General features: G+C 33.3%; 12 protein-coding genes and 3 non-coding genes across 15 annotated transcripts; 9 read left to right on the top strand and 6 right to left on the bottom strand.

The window, feature by feature from the left end:
* Positions 1–455: 455 nt before the first annotated feature.
* Positions 456–716, top strand: NEPG_02087 (uncharacterized protein; the record flags this gene model as incomplete). Its single annotated transcript, XM_013204460.1, has 1 exon — positions 456–716. One exon carries the CDS (start codon positions 456–458, stop codon positions 714–716), a length of 261 nt encoding a protein of 86 aa, XP_013059914.1.
* Positions 717–1,220: 504 nt separating this feature from the next.
* On the top strand, positions 1,221–4,750 carry NEPG_02086 (uncharacterized protein; the record flags this gene model as incomplete). Its single annotated transcript, XM_013204459.1, has 1 exon — positions 1,221–4,750. The coding sequence occupies one exon, from the start codon at positions 1,221–1,223 to the stop codon at positions 4,746–4,748; it is 3,528 nt and encodes a 1,175-aa protein (XP_013059913.1). The 3' UTR covers positions 4,749–4,750.
* A 156-nt stretch (positions 4,751–4,906) lies between these two features.
* NEPG_02721 lies at positions 4,907–4,987 on the top strand. The gene has a single exon. It is a non-coding gene; the product is annotated as a tRNA-Ser (tRNA).
* A 62-nt stretch (positions 4,988–5,049) lies between these two features.
* Positions 5,050–5,131, top strand: NEPG_02720. Its single transcript has one exon. It is a non-coding gene; the product is annotated as a tRNA-Ser (tRNA).
* A 57-nt stretch (positions 5,132–5,188) lies between these two features.
* On the top strand, positions 5,189–5,269 carry NEPG_02719. The gene has a single exon. It is a non-coding gene; the product is annotated as a tRNA-Ser (tRNA).
* Positions 5,270–5,306: 37 nt separating this feature from the next.
* NEPG_02085 (uncharacterized protein) lies at positions 5,307–5,923 on the bottom strand (the record flags this gene model as incomplete). Its single annotated transcript, XM_013204458.1, has 1 exon — positions 5,307–5,923. One exon carries the CDS (start codon positions 5,921–5,923, stop codon positions 5,387–5,389), a length of 537 nt encoding a protein of 178 aa, XP_013059912.1. The 3' UTR covers positions 5,307–5,386.
* Positions 5,924–6,469: 546 nt separating this feature from the next.
* On the bottom strand, positions 6,470–6,745 carry NEPG_02084 (uncharacterized protein; the record flags this gene model as incomplete). Its single annotated transcript, XM_013204457.1, has 1 exon — positions 6,470–6,745. One exon carries the CDS (start codon positions 6,743–6,745, stop codon positions 6,470–6,472), a length of 276 nt encoding a protein of 91 aa, XP_013059911.1.
* NEPG_02083 (uncharacterized protein) lies at positions 6,718–6,999 on the bottom strand (the record flags this gene model as incomplete). The annotated part of the gene is made up of 1 exon (XM_013204456.1): positions 6,718–6,999. One exon carries the CDS (start codon positions 6,997–6,999, stop codon positions 6,718–6,720), a length of 282 nt encoding a protein of 93 aa, XP_013059910.1.
* Positions 7,000–7,386: 387 nt separating this feature from the next.
* Positions 7,387–8,100, bottom strand: NEPG_02082 (uncharacterized protein; the record flags this gene model as incomplete). Its single annotated transcript, XM_013204455.1, has 1 exon — positions 7,387–8,100. One exon carries the CDS (start codon positions 8,098–8,100, stop codon positions 7,387–7,389), a length of 714 nt encoding a protein of 237 aa, XP_013059909.1.
* A 27-nt stretch (positions 8,101–8,127) lies between these two features.
* Positions 8,128–9,338, top strand: NEPG_02081 (uncharacterized protein; the record flags this gene model as incomplete). Its single annotated transcript, XM_013204454.1, has 1 exon — positions 8,128–9,338. One exon carries the CDS (start codon positions 8,128–8,130, stop codon positions 9,259–9,261), a length of 1,134 nt encoding a protein of 377 aa, XP_013059908.1. The 3' UTR covers positions 9,262–9,338.
* A 656-nt stretch (positions 9,339–9,994) lies between these two features.
* NEPG_02080 (uncharacterized protein) lies at positions 9,995–11,204 on the top strand (the record flags this gene model as incomplete). The annotated part of the gene is made up of 1 exon (XM_013204453.1): positions 9,995–11,204. The coding sequence occupies one exon, from the start codon at positions 9,995–9,997 to the stop codon at positions 11,177–11,179; it is 1,185 nt and encodes a 394-aa protein (XP_013059907.1). The 3' UTR covers positions 11,180–11,204.
* Positions 11,205–11,915: 711 nt separating this feature from the next.
* Positions 11,916–13,330, top strand: NEPG_02079 (uncharacterized protein; the record flags this gene model as incomplete). Its single annotated transcript, XM_013204452.1, has 1 exon — positions 11,916–13,330. The coding sequence occupies one exon, from the start codon at positions 11,916–11,918 to the stop codon at positions 13,296–13,298; it is 1,383 nt and encodes a 460-aa protein (XP_013059906.1). The 3' UTR covers positions 13,299–13,330.
* A 372-nt stretch (positions 13,331–13,702) lies between these two features.
* NEPG_02078 (uncharacterized protein) lies at positions 13,703–14,461 on the top strand (the record flags this gene model as incomplete). Its single annotated transcript, XM_013204451.1, has 1 exon — positions 13,703–14,461. One exon carries the CDS (start codon positions 13,703–13,705, stop codon positions 14,459–14,461), a length of 759 nt encoding a protein of 252 aa, XP_013059905.1.
* Positions 14,462–15,045: 584 nt separating this feature from the next.
* NEPG_02077 (uncharacterized protein) lies at positions 15,046–15,966 on the bottom strand (the record flags this gene model as incomplete). The annotated part of the gene is made up of 1 exon (XM_013204450.1): positions 15,046–15,966. The coding sequence occupies one exon, from the start codon at positions 15,964–15,966 to the stop codon at positions 15,046–15,048; it is 921 nt and encodes a 306-aa protein (XP_013059904.1).
* A 43-nt stretch (positions 15,967–16,009) lies between these two features.
* On the bottom strand, positions 16,010–18,007 carry NEPG_02076 (uncharacterized protein; the record flags this gene model as incomplete). Its single annotated transcript, XM_013204449.1, has 1 exon — positions 16,010–18,007. A coding segment is annotated over one exon (1,998 nt), but the record flags the coding sequence as incomplete, so codon positions are not given.

The following is an 18,007-nucleotide window of genomic DNA, read 5'->3' as shown; positions in this document are numbered from 1 at the left end:
GCTTCTCCATTGGCTCTATTATTTGATTCATTTGACACATTTCTCTCTGGGCATATTGCATATAATATACACATTTTAACTCTATGCCACGCACCATCAGAATAGATGGCTAATATAATTGTTGTAGTTAAACTTAAAATTACAATACCAATAATACACACCGCTTTCAAAAAACAATCTATAGGGTTGCTTGATGGCGCTGGCGTTGTATAAATTTCTTCTGTTATGTTCGAAATTGTGCTATTTCCTGTTAGATATTCTTCCATCGTGCTTAAATAAAAATATGTTAATAAAAATATTTATAAAGAATAAATAATTTCACATATAAGAGACTGATGTATAACTTAAACAACTTATAAAACCTAAAGGCAGACCTTATTCGGATGTATGATTTATTATATGCATAGTGCAGGTGGTTAAAATATTTCCTTAAAATATAGAAATCCTAAAATAAAATGTTTTATCACTCTTTATCTTCTTCTGGATCTCCTAAAAGAGCCTGTTTGAGTTTTTTATTTCTTATTCTTAATATATCTGACGTACTCACAAGGAGTAACGCCACCGCCGCCCTGCTACGTAGCCAAGAGAGAGAAGAGGGTGAAAGGGGAGAGCTCTTTATTGTCTTTAGGAAGCGGCCCAAGCCTGCGCGGACACGGAGTCTCGGGCGCAGTTGTGTTAAGCCTGGCGCTGCTGTTAAGCCGTCGATGCTTCCCTGAGTCTCCCCCTAAATTGGGGGAAGAGCTCCGGTTAAATAGTCGGGAGTTGATATACTGATTCAGAGATCCCGGCCTTTGCTTTGGCGGGATCACCGCGCGAGCTGGCGCGCAGACGGATCGCCCTCAGGGTTCCCGTCTGAGTGGTGGTGTCACCACAATTATAAATGTATTATAGTGTATAATATACTAATATTAAATGTTCATCCGAGGTATAATCATAATCATAATTGTATACGTATACGTATTATACCATTATATTCCCATTGTATTATATTTTTATAATTCTAAATTATTTCTTGTGAACTATGCGTACTAATAACATACTAAATATATAAATATTATTTATGCTATAAATTGCTTATTAATAACATATGGCAGTAAATCAGAAGGTTTATACAGTATACACGCCCATCATATGTATAATATACGCATTGATAAGATCTAATTTATTATATCATATCAGAAACAAATAAGACTATTTATAGAATTACTATAAAATATTTTATGAAAATTATACAGATAATAAGAACTCTTCCTTTTATAGGGGTATGTGTAGGAACAAGTATTTATCAACAGACAGAGAGGTATAAACAATCAATTGGCAAAGAAATGGGTAATTCTAATGATAGGGGAATTTATTATGAAGATATAGATATGCACAACAATGGATATTTATCACAAATAGATAATTCAACCAAGGCGTATATTAATAAGCTTTTATCGTATGAAATAGGTTTATTTGATCCGATTGAAGATGCCACAGAAATAAGCAGTTATATGAATAGCGCATCAGACAGTGAGAGTGAGTCAGATGCAAAAACTATGTGTGTATGCCAGGGAGGTTCAAGATATGTAACGGAAAACACTGTTGTAGATATACCAAGTAGATTAAATGTAAATAACACATGGATCAGAAGAGAAGCAGATGGAGAGAACATTAATTATAGCAAATCCAAAATTAAGGACCGTGCTGTTGTATTAGACAGTGCAAGTAGTACAGCAGAGAGCAAGGAAGAAGCATATTTAAATAATCACAAGAAAAATTCACGGAAATCTTTAATTATTAACTATTTAAAGGACTTAAGCAGTAGAAAGCCAGCTGAAGGCCCGCATAAAGAAAAGCCATTGCGTAAGAATTTCAAGACCTTAGAAAACATTTCAAAGGATGAGCATTATTTATCAGAGAAATCAAGTAAACAGAGCAAATCAACAGAGAATATCAGTAAGAAAGAAGACAGTCCAACAGAGAATATCAGTAAAAAAGAAGACAGTCCAATAGAGAATATCAGTAAGAAAGAAGGCAGTTCAACAGAGAATGTCAGTAAGAAAGAAGACAGTTCAACAGAGAACATTTCACATGTACGGCACAGTAAATCAACAGAGAATGTCAATAAGCGAGAGAACAGTTTAACAGAGAACATTTCACATGTACGACATAGTAAATCAACAGAGAATGTCAGTAAGAAAGAAGACAAGCCAGCCGAGTGTGAAAAAGATTTAGTATTCAATATTAAATCATTTATTAGGTACGGTGGGATTAATCAAAGTGAAGTATTTGATGCTCTATCAGAAGATATTGACTTTTGGAATTTATCAGAGGATGGGCATAAAACACTAGCAAACACAAAAATTAATAATATATTCTGTCCTGTACTAAACAGGGTGAAATCAACAGGATTTTCAGATGTTCATCCGTGCCCATCAACTGAACCAATTCCCACGGACTTAAGTGCACTGAGAGGAGATTTTTTTAAGAAGGATATTCTTAATAATAAATCTGTCTTTTCTCAATTAAATGCAATTGAGTACATGTATGACGATTTAGTGTCTGATATAAAAACAATACTAAATATATTTAAAATGAAAGACCTATCAGATATAATCATAGACAAAGTGTTTAGTGAACAATCTCCATTAAGTATGCAATTAGACATAAAGTTATTAGAAAATCTTTCACAGGAAGTTGTAGACAATTCTTCATTATACGATGTGTACTATAAGTATACAAAGACTAAGATAGGAAGGTTTGATAGTCCAGAAATACTTGAGAGGAGGGATAAGATTATACACGACTACTACTGTTTAAAGTATATTATGACGAACTGTGTTGAGGGTGTAACTTCTACTTCCAGACTAAGCACAACAGGCCTTAGACTACAGTATCATAGGCACTTATGGATTTGTCTATACAACTATTTTGATTTAATTGAGGATATATTACAGTACAGAGTATGCAATAAAGCCTCTGATGCTCCCAAATTACTCTCAAGGATAGTTAAGTACTGCATATCCTACGCTGGAATTATTTCACTTGAAAAAACTCCAAGCACATTTGCACAGTTTGAGAATTTACTTAATCTTACATTCTATGTGATAAGGTCAAACAATCCCACTTTATGCGATATTTACACCAAGGAAATAGAAAGGGTCTTAAACAACTTAAATCTAGATAGGTGCGTATTAAAGGACAAAGAGGACAAAGACCATTTATTAAGTGAAAAAATAATTATAACAAGTATACAGAACGAATCTTCAGAGACAAACAAGTCCGTACTCTCTAATGAAAATGTATTTTTTAGGTATCCATTTCCATATCCTGCGCATGCTGGGGAAAACCATCCACTTTTCGGGCTTATAGGCATTCCGTATACAGTCCACGTACAGAGTGCATCTATAATTGAGTCTGTTGTATCCACGTCTATTAATGTATTTATAATGGAGTTTATTACGCTTAACTGCAAAGTATGGCTCCCTGATTTATGCCACGGAATTGTATCAAAAGTGTCTCCGTATAGGAATATGATTGTAGGTCTAAACAAGCTATCCGGCGAGTGTCTTTTAATGAAGATCAATCTACTGACTAAATATAGTTCCATAATAGGAAGAAGTATCTCACTAGCTGAGATGAAAGAGTTAGTGAATAAGAATTCTTCCAAGACGATGGATTTACCACAGGAAGTATCTCCACATTTATACGACAAGTACAAAATGTTTTTACTGTGGTATAACCCAAAGGAGCACAAAGCATTACACAAATGCTTCAAGAAGGCGATTAAGAAGATGTCCGTGCATGCATGCAATATCACATTAATTTCATTCAGTATAGGATTTGGTCTAAATAATATACAGAAACTAATACATAATCATAATAAATCAAGAGAGTCACTTGAAAATTTCGAAATGGATGTAATAAGTCTAGCAGAGAGTGTATCCTCTGAATTAAGTGAAGCCAATCCCAGTATAAAAAATGATTCATCAGACAAATTTAATAAAATACTCTTTAGAGGCCCACTGAATAAGCCTATTACAATAGACCACAACTCTAGTGAAGGATCCACAGAATCAGGCGATCTCTACGGCATTGGAGGAGACAGTGTATGGAAGAGGTTTTTGGGAGAAAACTATCTAAGCGAATGGCCCAAGTCTCCTACACCCACTCCAGAAGACAAAGGGGTTGATACTGTAGATACAGCAGGTGTATCCAAGGAGGACTCTAATAATCCACAAGGTACTTCTGGTGATGGTAGTTCTTGTATACTAAACCCCGGAAATACAACTGAAATAAAAGAAGATTCACCAAGTAAAGGGTTCTCCCCTGCAAGCACCAAGAAGAGTCTTAATCCACCCACCCCTCCCTCAGAAGAAGACCATTCTAAGCTTATCATGGAGAGAAACAAGCACTTTCAAGATGCAATCCATACGATTATTACAGACAATTATTTCACTTCATTCTCACTGCACATGATCATATGCAATGTCTGCTGTAAAGAGAGTGGAGAGGTAAACAAAGAATGTGAGTTTAAAGAAATCAAAGAAATCATCAAAGAAACCGTCACATTATCACATACACAGCTGCACCAGTTCCAGAAGTCCATGTACGACACAAATCCATCAGTAAATGTACTTTCATCGTCTAATTCATGGAATTATTTCGATAAGTTCAAGTCGTATACTAAGTGCATTAAGCCCATAATACTATCAAAGAAGAACCAATTAACCCGGTATACTTACAGGCGTACCATGAACAATTAACATCAATAAATAAGTATTATTTTTAGTATCATGTTTATAGTAAAACCTTTCATAATCCGATTAGTACGAGTACACTTTTATTATAGTATAAGAACAACACTTATTTGGTTATATTTGGTTATATACTGTGGTATACGCAGGGTGTATTTATAAAGCAAGTCGATATGGCCGAGTGGTTAAGGCGATTGATTAGAAATCAATTGGGCTTGCCCGCGCAGGTTCGAATCCTGCTGTCGACGTTCTTTTTAATATATTTGCATGTATATTTATCACAGGGGGAATAAATCACTTCTTTGTATATGTCAGTGTGGCCGAGTGGTTAAGGCGGTTGACTTGAAATCAGCTGGGCTTAGCCCGCGCAGGTTCGAATCCTGCCGCTGACGTTCTTTTTGGTTTTTATTTCATCACTGGAGTGAGCCCCTGCGCCGTACTATCTTTGTGTCGATATGGCCGAGTGGTTAAGGCGGTTGATTCGAAATCAATTGGGCATGCCCGCGCAGGTTCAAATCCTGCTGTCGACGTATTTTTACTTTATTAATGCTTTATACAATTACATCCACATAATATTCTATTATTTATTACACATTCTCTCTTAATTATTACTTATTGCGCATGGTTCTTTAATTATTACTTATTACTCATTGTTTCTTAAGTAATCCTTCCATTCTCTTAAGCCTTTCATAATATTCCTTATCTTCTCTTCTCTTTTTCCTGATGTAATCAGCTGATTCTGTTTTTGCTTTACTTCTCTCGCTCTTTATTCTTCTCTTGCTACTGCCCTTGCCCCCACGCACACTTCCTTCACTGGTTTTAAGTGCTGGTTCAAATTCTTTAAATTCTTTTATTTCTACTTCACTCTTTTTCTTTCTCCCTAGTTTAACTTTAAGGATCTTTTCTAAGTATTCCTTATCACTATCTAAAGTATCCCCATTTAATTGGGCCTTTAAGTCATTTAAGAACTCTCCAGATATAAATAGACTAAATCCTTTCCTTTTCTTATATACAGATATAATCCTACTTTTAACTGATTCTGTTATATCATTATACTTATTTCTTATGGACATAACCAGTAATCCGTACAATTTAGTGAATAATTTAGATTCATCTTCTGATGTATCGCATTCGATTGCTTTAAGTATTGCTTTACATCTGGCGTGGCTTATTCTCTCACTCATATAATAAAATTTACTAAAATTTTCATATATATACACTAGGACTTTTCACACATTGCACAATAAGTAATGACAGGTTGTATAGTATATAATACACATTGCACAATAAGTAATGAACAAATTAGCACAAGACGTATTACTTATTACTCATTGTATCACAAGTCATATTTATTACACATTATATAATAAGTCATATATCCTAAGTTGTTCATTACTTATTATCCAGTATATATTACTTATTACTCATTCTATCATAAGTCATATATCCTAAGTTATTCATTACTTATTATCCAGTATATATTATTTATTACACATTGTATCATAAGTCATATATCTTAAGTTGTATATTATTTATTACTCATTGTATCCTAAGTTATTCATTATCCATTACTTATTACTCATTGTATCATAAGTCATATATCCTAAGTTATTCATTGTCCATTATCTATTACTCATTATTTATTACTCATTATATCATAAGTTATCCATTACTCATTCTATAATATATTTTACTCATTGTATAATAAGTTTTATTTATTACTTATTGTGTTATAATTTCTGTCTTCCTTCTACTGTCGTTGCACTAATTATCTGTACACCCATTTTCAACCCATCAAACACTGTCACACACTTTTCTGCTATGCTTTCCGTTGGTAATTCAATATAAATGGTCCCTTTAAAGTCCTCCCTGTTAGCTTTGTCAGTTACCATGATTATGGCATCAAATTGAATATTTTTCCTTATAAGGAAATCTTTTATATCTGACCTAATTGTTTCAACAGGGACATTCGTTAATTTTACTGTTGTTGGTGTAAAATTGAACATTGGCGTGTAAATTGTTGGCTCTTCTGGTTTTTCTTGTTTTTTTTTATTTTTTCGGGGCAAATTGCTGGGAAGTGAACAGACTTTTTACATATTGTGCATAAAGTTTCTTCTTTTTTGTTTTTACTTTCTTCTTTGTAGTAAAATCTGTCGTTATTTAAGGGGAGTCTTTGTGCTCTTTCTTCTGTTTGTGATATTTTCATTTTCTGTCTTCTTTCAATTGCTGGCCAATTAGGAGCGTACTTGAATATTTCCATTTAAATTTTTTATGTACAGCACTTAATATACATTACGTAATAAATAATATACAGTGCACGGGATATAGTACACATAGTACAAATAATAATATATGGTATACAATGTATAATAAGTAATAGATATATTAAGGTATATTATATTAATAAAGCACACAGAGAGTACTAAAACTTATTACACAAATAATAATACTTATTACACAATGTACAGTACTTATTACACAATATAGTATATTTATTATATGACTTACTAACATTTATTACACAGTATAGTATATTTATTATACTCATTATTATTACTTATTACACAATGTACAGTACTTATTATACATTATTATTACTTATTACACAGTATGGTATATTTATTACTTATTATACATTGTGTATTATTTATTCAGTATAATCCTTTAGTATAGTAAATAGTCCAGGTGACTTCCCTATAGATACCTTATTACTTACCTTACACAAGGCATCTACATATATATAACAGAAATAAGGTTTAACCCATATATTAGACGTACTATAAGTATTACTTACATATATAACAGATGGTATATTTATAACCCTATTATAATTAGTCTGCATTATATCTGTATTAACCTTATACACACTAAGACTCTTAATCTTATCTAATTCATCTGGTGATAACCCGATATAACCCGATATCTTCATGTCATTATCCTCAGATATCCTGCACATCTCAATAGACTTATCATGTACACCAGGCACTTTCCAGTCACCCGGTAAGTTCCTTGCATCTTGTAAGTCAGTGTGAATATCCTCACTGGGCCCTGCATGTATAAAGCAGCACCTTTTACCGTATGTACACTCTCCTGTGGTAGTGTACGTCTTACACAACTCAGTTTTATATCTGGGATGCCTTTCAATATCACGGAGTTCATGGAGGGAGTGTGCAAATTGGCATTTATCACCGTATGTACAATAATTACTACTTTCAAAACTTTTACATATCTCAGTTTTATATAAGGATATTTTTTTCTTGGAAATTACCTTTTTAGGACGCTTTCTTTCCTTATATGGTAAATTTATTTCTTCATATTCATGAGTATTTACCTGAATATTTATTATCTCTTGTCGGTCCATTTAAAATTATTAGAATAATAATATTTAATGTATTTATTTAATTATAATAATAAATTAAATATGTTTAATGAAGGAGAGATAAAAACACTGACAGAAGTAGCAAAAATATTATTATATAATGACGGCGTATACAGAAACATAGACAAAGTATTATTTACACCGGATGAATTTAAAAGTAATCAAAGATTTATTACGCATTGTATAATAAATAATGACACGTATAGCAAATATTTAGGTAAGTATGCATTTATTAGGCAATTTCATATGCAAGAGGTCATATCGTGTGTATTTTCAGTACTTTCTATGGTATGTTCATTAAATTGTATTATATATACATTGTATATAAAGTATAAGTATATAAACAAGAGTAATAACGCAGTGTGTAATAAGTCATATAATAATAATAGTACAGGATATAATACGCATAGTAGAATAAGTAATAATTTATATAGTAATAATAGCACAGTGTGTAATAAGTCATACAATAGTACAGGATATAATACGCATAGTACAATAAGTATCACTAATAATACTATGTATAATATATTATACACAATACGTACTATTAATAATACATTAATTAATAAGTTATACCCATACAATACTAATAATAACACTATAGATAATAAGTTGTACACATACATTAATATATTATTAATATATTACATTATTAACACAATCACATGGTTATCCAGTGGATTATTTCATATTAGAGATATATATATTACACAATGTGTAGATTATTTTAGTGCCATACTAAGTATTTTTACATCTATAGCAATAAGTCTTTATAGATTATACTTAATTAATACACATTGTGTATTAAGTATTATATGGTTTATACATATACTGTATATGCTTAATAATTTTAATTTCTTGTATAATTCTATAATTTGTGGTGTATTTTACTGTTTAAATGTGATCCTGTGGTATATTTGGTATACATCTATTAAGGAATATTCTTACAGTAGAATATTAGTGCTAATTATATCTGGGATGTGTATTAGTGTCCTATTCCAAGTGATTGATTTTGGTCCTATTTATTTCTTATTAGACTCACACGCACTGTGGCATATTTTAGGGTTTATATTCAGTACATTCTTATACGTATTTATTATTATAGACTTATACTATATTAAAGATATACTGTACAATATATAATAAGTAATATATAATACACATAGTATAAATAATAATATGGCATAATACAACTTATTATACCATACATAATAAATACCACTTATTACACTATACACAATATATTATTACTTATTACACATACTACATTATATATTACACTATACATTATAATTAGTACTATTTATTAGACTATGCATTATAATTAGTACTTGTTACACAGTATACGTACTATACATTATTTATTACACAATGCATTATAAATACTATTTATTACACATACTATTATTACTTATTACACATACTATTATTATATATTATTACTTATTACACATACTATTATTACTTATTACACATACTATATTATTACTTATTACACTATGCATTATAAATACTATATATTACACATACTATTATTATTTATTACACATACTATTATTACTTATTATTTATTACACATACTATATTATTACTTATTACTTATTACACATACTATATTATTACTTATTATATATTACACATACTATATTATATATTATATATTATATATTATATATTATATTATAGACTAGTCTAGTACTTTTTATATATTAATTACTATATTTTAATATATTATTAGACCACTCCATTCCCATTTAGACCCATAATTTACATATAATAGACTAAAGACCTGATTCCTTTAAATAATAAATATAATCGTATTTAACTTTATTCGTCAGTATAAAGATATAAATAGGACAAAAGTAAAAGAAAACCAATGAGATACTTCCCTATAATTACTCTGATAAGCAAGACAATCTCTTGCTTAGCACAAGAACAAGGCAAAGTTAATGTAGTTACAATGGACTGTATACAGAACTTATCAGACCCATCATCAGTCTGTGAGAGAGTAGGTATGCAACCATTTATGCTCAGGGCACAGGACATGAACCTTGTACTGGCATCCATGCGATCAGCAGGTGTAACAAAAGCACACGTAGCCGGATGGAATGGTGAGAAGATCAACATGGTGATAGGCACAAGTGCAGGGGATGTAACCCCAATGGATTACAGTAACAAGACAAACAGTGTCTTATGCATATCCACAGGCACATCATGCCCACCCACACCAGCACCAGCACCAGCACCCACTCCAGCACCTGTCTGTCCTGCACCTGCACCCACTCCAGCACCTGTCTGTCCTGCACCTGCCCCTGTGTGTCCTGCACCTACCCCTGTGCCATCACCATCTGAGTGCTGTAAATCACCAAATGTTGAGATTAAGGATAACCGTGGTTGTGCAATTGCATGCTGTAAACCATCCAAGTGTGAAGTGAAGAAGCGAGTGTCCCCATGCGACTCTCCCTGCGTTAAGAATTATCCACATAAGAAAGTGTTCATTATTGATGAGCTAACCCTGTTCTGTGGTCCATTTATAAGGGTAATTGAGACCAAGTGCAAGCCATTCAGTCGTGATACTATATGGACATTCTCTAAGATGTTCCCAATTAGTTCCAGCTTATTCGGTATACCAACTATACTTAAACAGCCTGTCGTGTTACATAAGGCACTTACTGAGGCCCGTAGTAAATTCAGTGTGTGCGGGTGTGTGTGTCTATTCATTGACCACTTCAATAACATATACGTATCTGTGGGTGAGGAGTACTACTTAGTCACTCCCACTACGCCGTGCAGTCCCTTCCCATGGGGACCAATGCCACGGCGGCCATTCCCTGGGTATCCCATGTTCCCAGTGATGCCATGTGGTCCAATTGGGTGTCCACCCATGCCACAGTACCGGGACTGTTCACCGTGTGCTCTTCCTGTACGTGCTGGTCAGGAGAACTCTTGTGAGAAACCTTCTATGTTTACGTTCTGCAAGGTATCGTGTGAGTATATGTTCCAAGTGAGAAGGAGAGGGTTATATGCTGTTCTTTTCTCTAGAAACCTTGGTCTATACTAGATCAGCACATTTGTAATAAAGTGAATAGTCTTTTAAATTTTTAAAAATTGCAAAATATTTATAAAATATCCATATAAGGAAATATACGTTAGATTTAATTAAGATAAAAAAATATAAAAAAAACAATCAGTCCCACTAGTAACGCACAAGCCCACCATAACACACAACACACAACTTATCACTACTTATTACTCATTGTACAATATATAATATATAACTTATTAGACAGTGTATAATATATAATATATAACTTATCACACATGGTATAATATATAATACACAACTTATTACTCATTGTACATTATTTATTACACAGTGTACATTACTTATTAGACACTGCACACTATATAATATTACTTATCACATACTACACGCCATAATACACAACTTATTACTCATTGTATCATATATTTATCACTTATTACACACAGTACACTATATATAATATTACTTATTAGACACAACTTATCACACACTGCATACTATATAATATCACTTATCACTAATTGTATAATATATAATATTACTTATCACACATTGTACACTATCTATTATTTATTACACATACTATATTATATATCTATCACTTATTACATATTATATATTATATATCTATCACTTATTACATATTATCTATTATTTATTATACATTGTGTACTATATATTATTATTTTTACTACAATGTTTATTTATTTTAGGAATTGTTTTATATTTATATTCATTCGTTTGTAAATACATGACAGACAGAATTATTGTAGTAAGCAACAGATTACCACTGAAAGTATCTAAAAATGACTCAGAATATATCTATACAAAGACATCAGGCGGATTAGTCACAGGACTATCAGGTGCACAAGACTCTTTAAATTTCACATGGATTGGTTCATTAGAAGGCGTACCTGATGAAGACCAATTAAAAGTAAAAAATGACTGTATAAGTAAGTATAAGTATAACCCGATATTTATTAAAGATGATTTATACGACAAGTACTACAATAACTTATGTAATGGCGTACTATGGCCATTATTACACTCATTCAATGACTTAACCCAATTTTCAATAGAGGACTACATAGCGTATAAACAAGTAAATGTACAATTTGCTAATGAAGTACTAAGTATACTACAGGATGGAGATATAATTTGGGTACATGACTACCATTTAATGATCCTCCCAGAATTAATCAGGCAGGGCACGGATAAGTCCATAAAAATAGGATACTTTTTACACATCCCATTCCCGAGTTACGACATCCTTAAAGGATTCCCGATTTTATATCCATTAATTAATGGCGTACTTGGATCGGACTTAGTCGCATTTCATACGTTCGAGTACTTATCGAACTTCAAGAACTCCTCGGAAATTTGCGAGTCCGAAAATATTTCGAAAATGACCGTTATAAAAAATACTCGGTCGATAAAATTAGAAGCACTCCCGATCGGGATAAGTCCGGAATTGTTCAAGAATGAGTCCTTAAAGGAGGAAACCATCAAACGAGCACAGGAAATAAAAAAACAATTAGGAAATAAAAAGATCGTGCTTGGGATTGACAGGGTCGATTACATAAAGGGGATTCCCCACAGGATAAAAGCATTCAATAAATTACTGCAGGATAATAAGGACGTATCAGAAGGGGTCGTGTTCTGTCAAGTGGGTGTGCCCAGTCGGACAGATGTAAAGGTGTACGCTGCACTGTCGAGTGTTTTATGTAAGCTCAGTGGATCGGTTAATTCGACCGGGTCGATTGAGGACACTTCTGTGTACTTTATAAACAATTCGGTCACATTCAGTGAGTTATGTGCATTATACAGTGTATCTGATGTGTGTGTGGTGTCCTCATTAAGGGACGGCATGAACTTAGTGGCACTTGAATTTATTGCGTGCACTGGCACTGGCGTATTAATAATGAGCGAGTATGCTGGTGCAGCTGGTATGCTAACAGAGTCTGTATATTCCAATCCATGGGACATAAAGGAGTTATCCCGTATGTATAAGGTATCACTAGGGATGAGCGACCGGGAGAGGAGGGAGAAGAGGGAAGGGATGCAGAAAGTTGTATTTAAATTTACTGCTGAGCACTGGGCGAACAGGAACATATCTTTATTAAGGGATATGTAGTAGATTATATACAGTGTATAATAAATACGGGTACTTATTACACAGTGTATATTTAATAATAATACTTAATATACAGTGTATTAATAATAATAATAACGATAATGTATTAATAATAATACTTAGTATACAGTGTATATTTAATAATAATACTTAGTATACAGTGTATTAATAATAATAACGATAATGTATTAATAATACTATATTATAACAGAACATACAGTGTAATAATAATAATATACAGTATATTGTATACTATATTATAATACTTATTACACAGTGTATTATTAATACTACGTATAATATATTCTATGGTAATACTTATTATACAGTGTATTATTAATAATACTTTTTATTATACAATATATAATAAATAATAATACTTTATATACAGTGTTTTATTTATTATGCAGTTTATTTTATTTTCAATGAAGGGAGTATTTATTGCAGTATTACTAATAAGTGCCATTAATGGGTTTATAGAGCAGTATAAGCCAAACTCACCAATAATCGTCATAAAAGAACTTAAAAAATCAACCGTAACACTCTCAGACGCAAAAGTCTACTTAAGAAAGGACGAGTTCAGTAAATGGATGGAGCCAAAGGACTTCTACAGTATGTCACATGATTACAGTTCAAGTATCTCAGATGACTACCACAGAGACATAAAAGTAGAAATGGCCGTATTTGAATCCCCATCAAGAGAGTGGAAAGCACTGACTAAAGTGGGTGTAGATGTATATACGTCTAAGAATACACAGCAAGGGTCAAAAGTGAATTTCTTATGGACATCAGCCCATGAGAACTATCACATGTTCTTATTTAGGGTGTTCATAGACCCAAACCCGAATGTAGAGGTGGGGATAGAAGTGGTCATATATGAGGGCAGACCAGAGGATCCCAGTATATATTCGCATACTGATTCTCAGATAAGGAATAAAGAGAAGAGGATCGCTGAGTGTATAAATGTATCTAAGGACATATTAGACCTACAGGAACTGGACCGGATTGATGAGCAGTCGTATAAGCAATTAACCAACGGGATATTTAAGATAATATTACTTGCTGTATTTTTAAAGATAGGAGTATTTATTAGTTCATTCCTTGTTATTAACAGAAAAATACAAAATTTTTATGTTGATAAAAAAATAATTGTGAAAAATTAAATAAAAATTTTATCAAAAAATATAATAGTATATGTGTATAAAGTAACAGAACATGTTATTGTATGTGTAATAAGTTATGGTATATGTGTAATATGTGTAGTATAATAATAAGCTATGTGTAATAAGTTATGGTATACGTGTAATAAGTAATAATAAGTAACAAAATATGTTATTATATGTGTAATAAGTAATAGAATATGTGCAATAATTTGTAATAGATTATAGTATAATTTATAATCCATTGTGTAATGAGTAATAATATATTATAAGCTATGTGTAATAAGTTATGGTATACGTGTAATATATTATAAGCTATGTGTAATAAGTTATACTAAGTTGTAATACATTGTGTAATAGGTTATAAGCTATGTGTAATAAGTTATACTAAGTAACAGAATATGTAATATATTGTGTAATAAGTAATAGAATATATGTGATAAGTAATAATAGGCTATAGAATATGTAATACAATATGTAATAAGTTATAATAAGTAATAGAATATATGTAATAAGTAATAATACATTGTGTAATAAGTTATAAGACTTTTTAATGATTGTTCTATTTATTTTAGAATAATAACGTACTACGCCGCTGGTTCAAATAATAAGTTTAATCCAGATGACTCACACATTTTAACTGCTTTACTCTGTATTTCACTTAAATTCCCCTCATCACTCGATGAAGCATGCTTTATCTTAATAAACCCTTTAAATTGGCCTGATTTATCGACACAATCAAGGACAGGTGAGAACATAAAGCAGTCAGAATAGTTTAAAAATAATGACGACCTGTTTATGTCTAATACACACGCACTGACATACTCATTTATACACACTTTAAACACTCTTTGAATGGCCTTGCCTGGCGTATATATATACTCAGACAATTTAACAGAAGAAAGCCATGCACTCTCTATCGTGCCTGTAATAGACAGTTTACACCGTGACTCAATCCCAAGTTCTCGTATTTTAGTGATCTTCGGGTTAAACACGTCCCCATCAATTGATAGACTCAATGAACCACCCACTACGCATATACTATCAATAGAAAGAGTCTTTGAAAGTACATGACTGGATATGTCACTAATTGCCCCTTCATCAATCAGGACAATATTCCTAACGTATAAAAATGGACATTTTGTGTACATGTCTAAATTGGATAATTGATTCGTTTTATAAATATGCGTAGTTGCTAACCTATAAAAATCACAGGAGAATAACGATTCAATCACCTCCTCAGTACAAGATTCAACATAAACCCTATAAATAGAAAATATTTCAACACTATTCGATCCCAACTTGTCTGAACACTCATACGTAAACTTACACAGTGTAAGTGAGTACAATTCATCCGATAATTTGCCTATAAATTCATCAAGAGACTCCTCTAAGAAGTCAGAATAATTAACATTATTAAACCCTAATTGAACAGGTTTCATCTCCACTAATTTCTGTGCTATTCCTGATGTAATTGACATATTTGATAAGACCAGAATATGCTTCATGCCCACGGACTCGTTAATTTCCTTAATCCCTGTAAGAATATTTTCAATTTTTTTTTGAGTGCTCGTTTTCAGAAATATTCATTATTTCAAACCCCATTAAATTTTTAAATAGTGACCAGTTATACTGTACGGATAAGTCCCCTTCTTCATATACAGAAGTATCAATTGTTAATGAAGTAGTCCTTATTATGCACTGAGTGAATAATTCATCAGATAGTTCATTTGGGGGTGTTCTGAATATGTGTGAATTATGCTTAATAAGGAACTGGGCCAGTCCTTTATTATCACTTACAGTTACACCCACTGGATGACTTATTTCTTGAGTGATTATTTCTTCTATTTCAATGGGGAGTGACCATATGTGAATATTTGATTTTGCCATGCACTGCATATTATTGACTAAATTCAATTCTGCGAGTACGTCAGCTGGTGTTATATCAGCAGGAGATCCTTCTGGTGCATCTATTGCTGGTGTACTTTCACTGGAAGATACTCTATCATCATCATATGCTGATACTAGTTCATCTGACTTAATAGAGTCATCATATCCTGGTGGTAGCAACTGACCTGTTAGTGGCACAGTAGTTATTATTCGCTTAGTATACTTATCTGAGTCATCTGGATTAGTTGAGTTATCTGCTGTTGGTGGCTTAGCTGCTGTTATTGACTGGGCTGGCTTAGTAGAGCCATATGCTGGTGTTGCTGGCTTAGCTGGGTCATCTGCTTCTGCTGCTGGCTTAGCTGGGTCATCTGAGTCATCTGGATTAGCTGGGCCATCTGCTGTTGCTGCTGGCTTAGCTGGGTCATCTGAGTCATCTGGTTCAGCTGGATTGGCAGACTCATCTTGTTTAGTAGAGTCATCTTCTGCTGTTACTAGTTTGTTAGAGTCATCTGACTTAGTAGACTGATCATCTTTATCAGTTGAGTCATCTTCTGCTGGCTTAGTAGAACTATCTGCGTCATCTAACTTAGTAGAGTCATCTGCGTCATCTAACTTAGTAGAGTCATCTGCTGGTGTTACAAGCTTAGCTGGGTCATCTAAGTCATCTGCTGGCTTAGTAGCGTTATCATCATCTGCTGTTGCTGGTGGCTTGGCTGGTTTAGCAGAGTCATCTTTATCAGTTGAGTTATCTGCTGCTGCTGGTTCAGTTGATTTACTTGAACCATCTTGTCCAGACAGATTTGACTCTTCCATCTTAGTTGGTGTTGATAGGTCATCTTGTTTATCTGACTCAGTGGCTGCTGGTGTTGATTCAGTAGACTCATCTGCTGGTTTAACTGGTTCGGCTAGTTCATCTGATTTAGTAGACTCATCATCTGATTTAGTTGGCCCATTCTGTCCAGTTAGTGCTTGTGCAGTGGGTTTATCTGTCTCAGTAGACTCATCTGCTGGTTTAGTCTGAGCTGTCTCAGTAGACTCATCTGCTGGTTTAACTGGTTCAGTTGGTGTTTGTCCAGTAGGCTTAGTTGACTCATCGTCTTGTCCAATTGGCTTTGACTTGCTGTCTGACTGGCCATCTGCTGATGTTTGTTCAGTGGGCTTATCTTGTTCAGTGGGCTTAGTAGACCCATCCTGTCCAGTATGATTTGACTCACCATCTGCTAATGTTTGTTCAGTGGGCTTATCTGACTCGGCTAGTTTAGTTGGCTCATCATCTGACTCGGCTGGTTTATCCTGTCCAGTATGATTTGACTCAGCATCTGCTGATGTTTGTTCACTAGACCCATCCTGTCCAATTGGCTCTGACTCGCCATCTGCTGGTGGCTGCTCAGATGTCTTAGTTGACTCATCTGCTGGTGTTTGTCCAATTGGCTCTGACTCGCCATCTGCTGGTGTTTGTCCAATTGGCTCTGACTCGCCATCTGCTGGTGGCTGCTTAGATGTCTTAGTTGACTCATCTGCTGGTGTTTGTCCAATTGGCTTTAACTCGCCATCTGCTGGTGTTTGTCCAGTGGATGTGTCTGACGTATCTTGTCCAATTGGCTTTAACTCGCCATCTGCTGGTGTTTGTCCAGTGGATGTGTCTGACGTATCTTGTCC

Source organism: Nematocida parisii (assembly GCF_000250985.1).
Source record: "Nematocida parisii ERTm1 unplaced genomic scaffold supercont1.5, whole genome shotgun sequence".
In the NCBI taxonomy this organism is placed as follows: domain Eukaryota; kingdom Fungi; phylum Microsporidia; genus Nematocida; species Nematocida parisii.
Note: the sequence above shows the minus strand (reverse complement) of the source record. Positions and strands in the feature narration are given on the sequence as shown.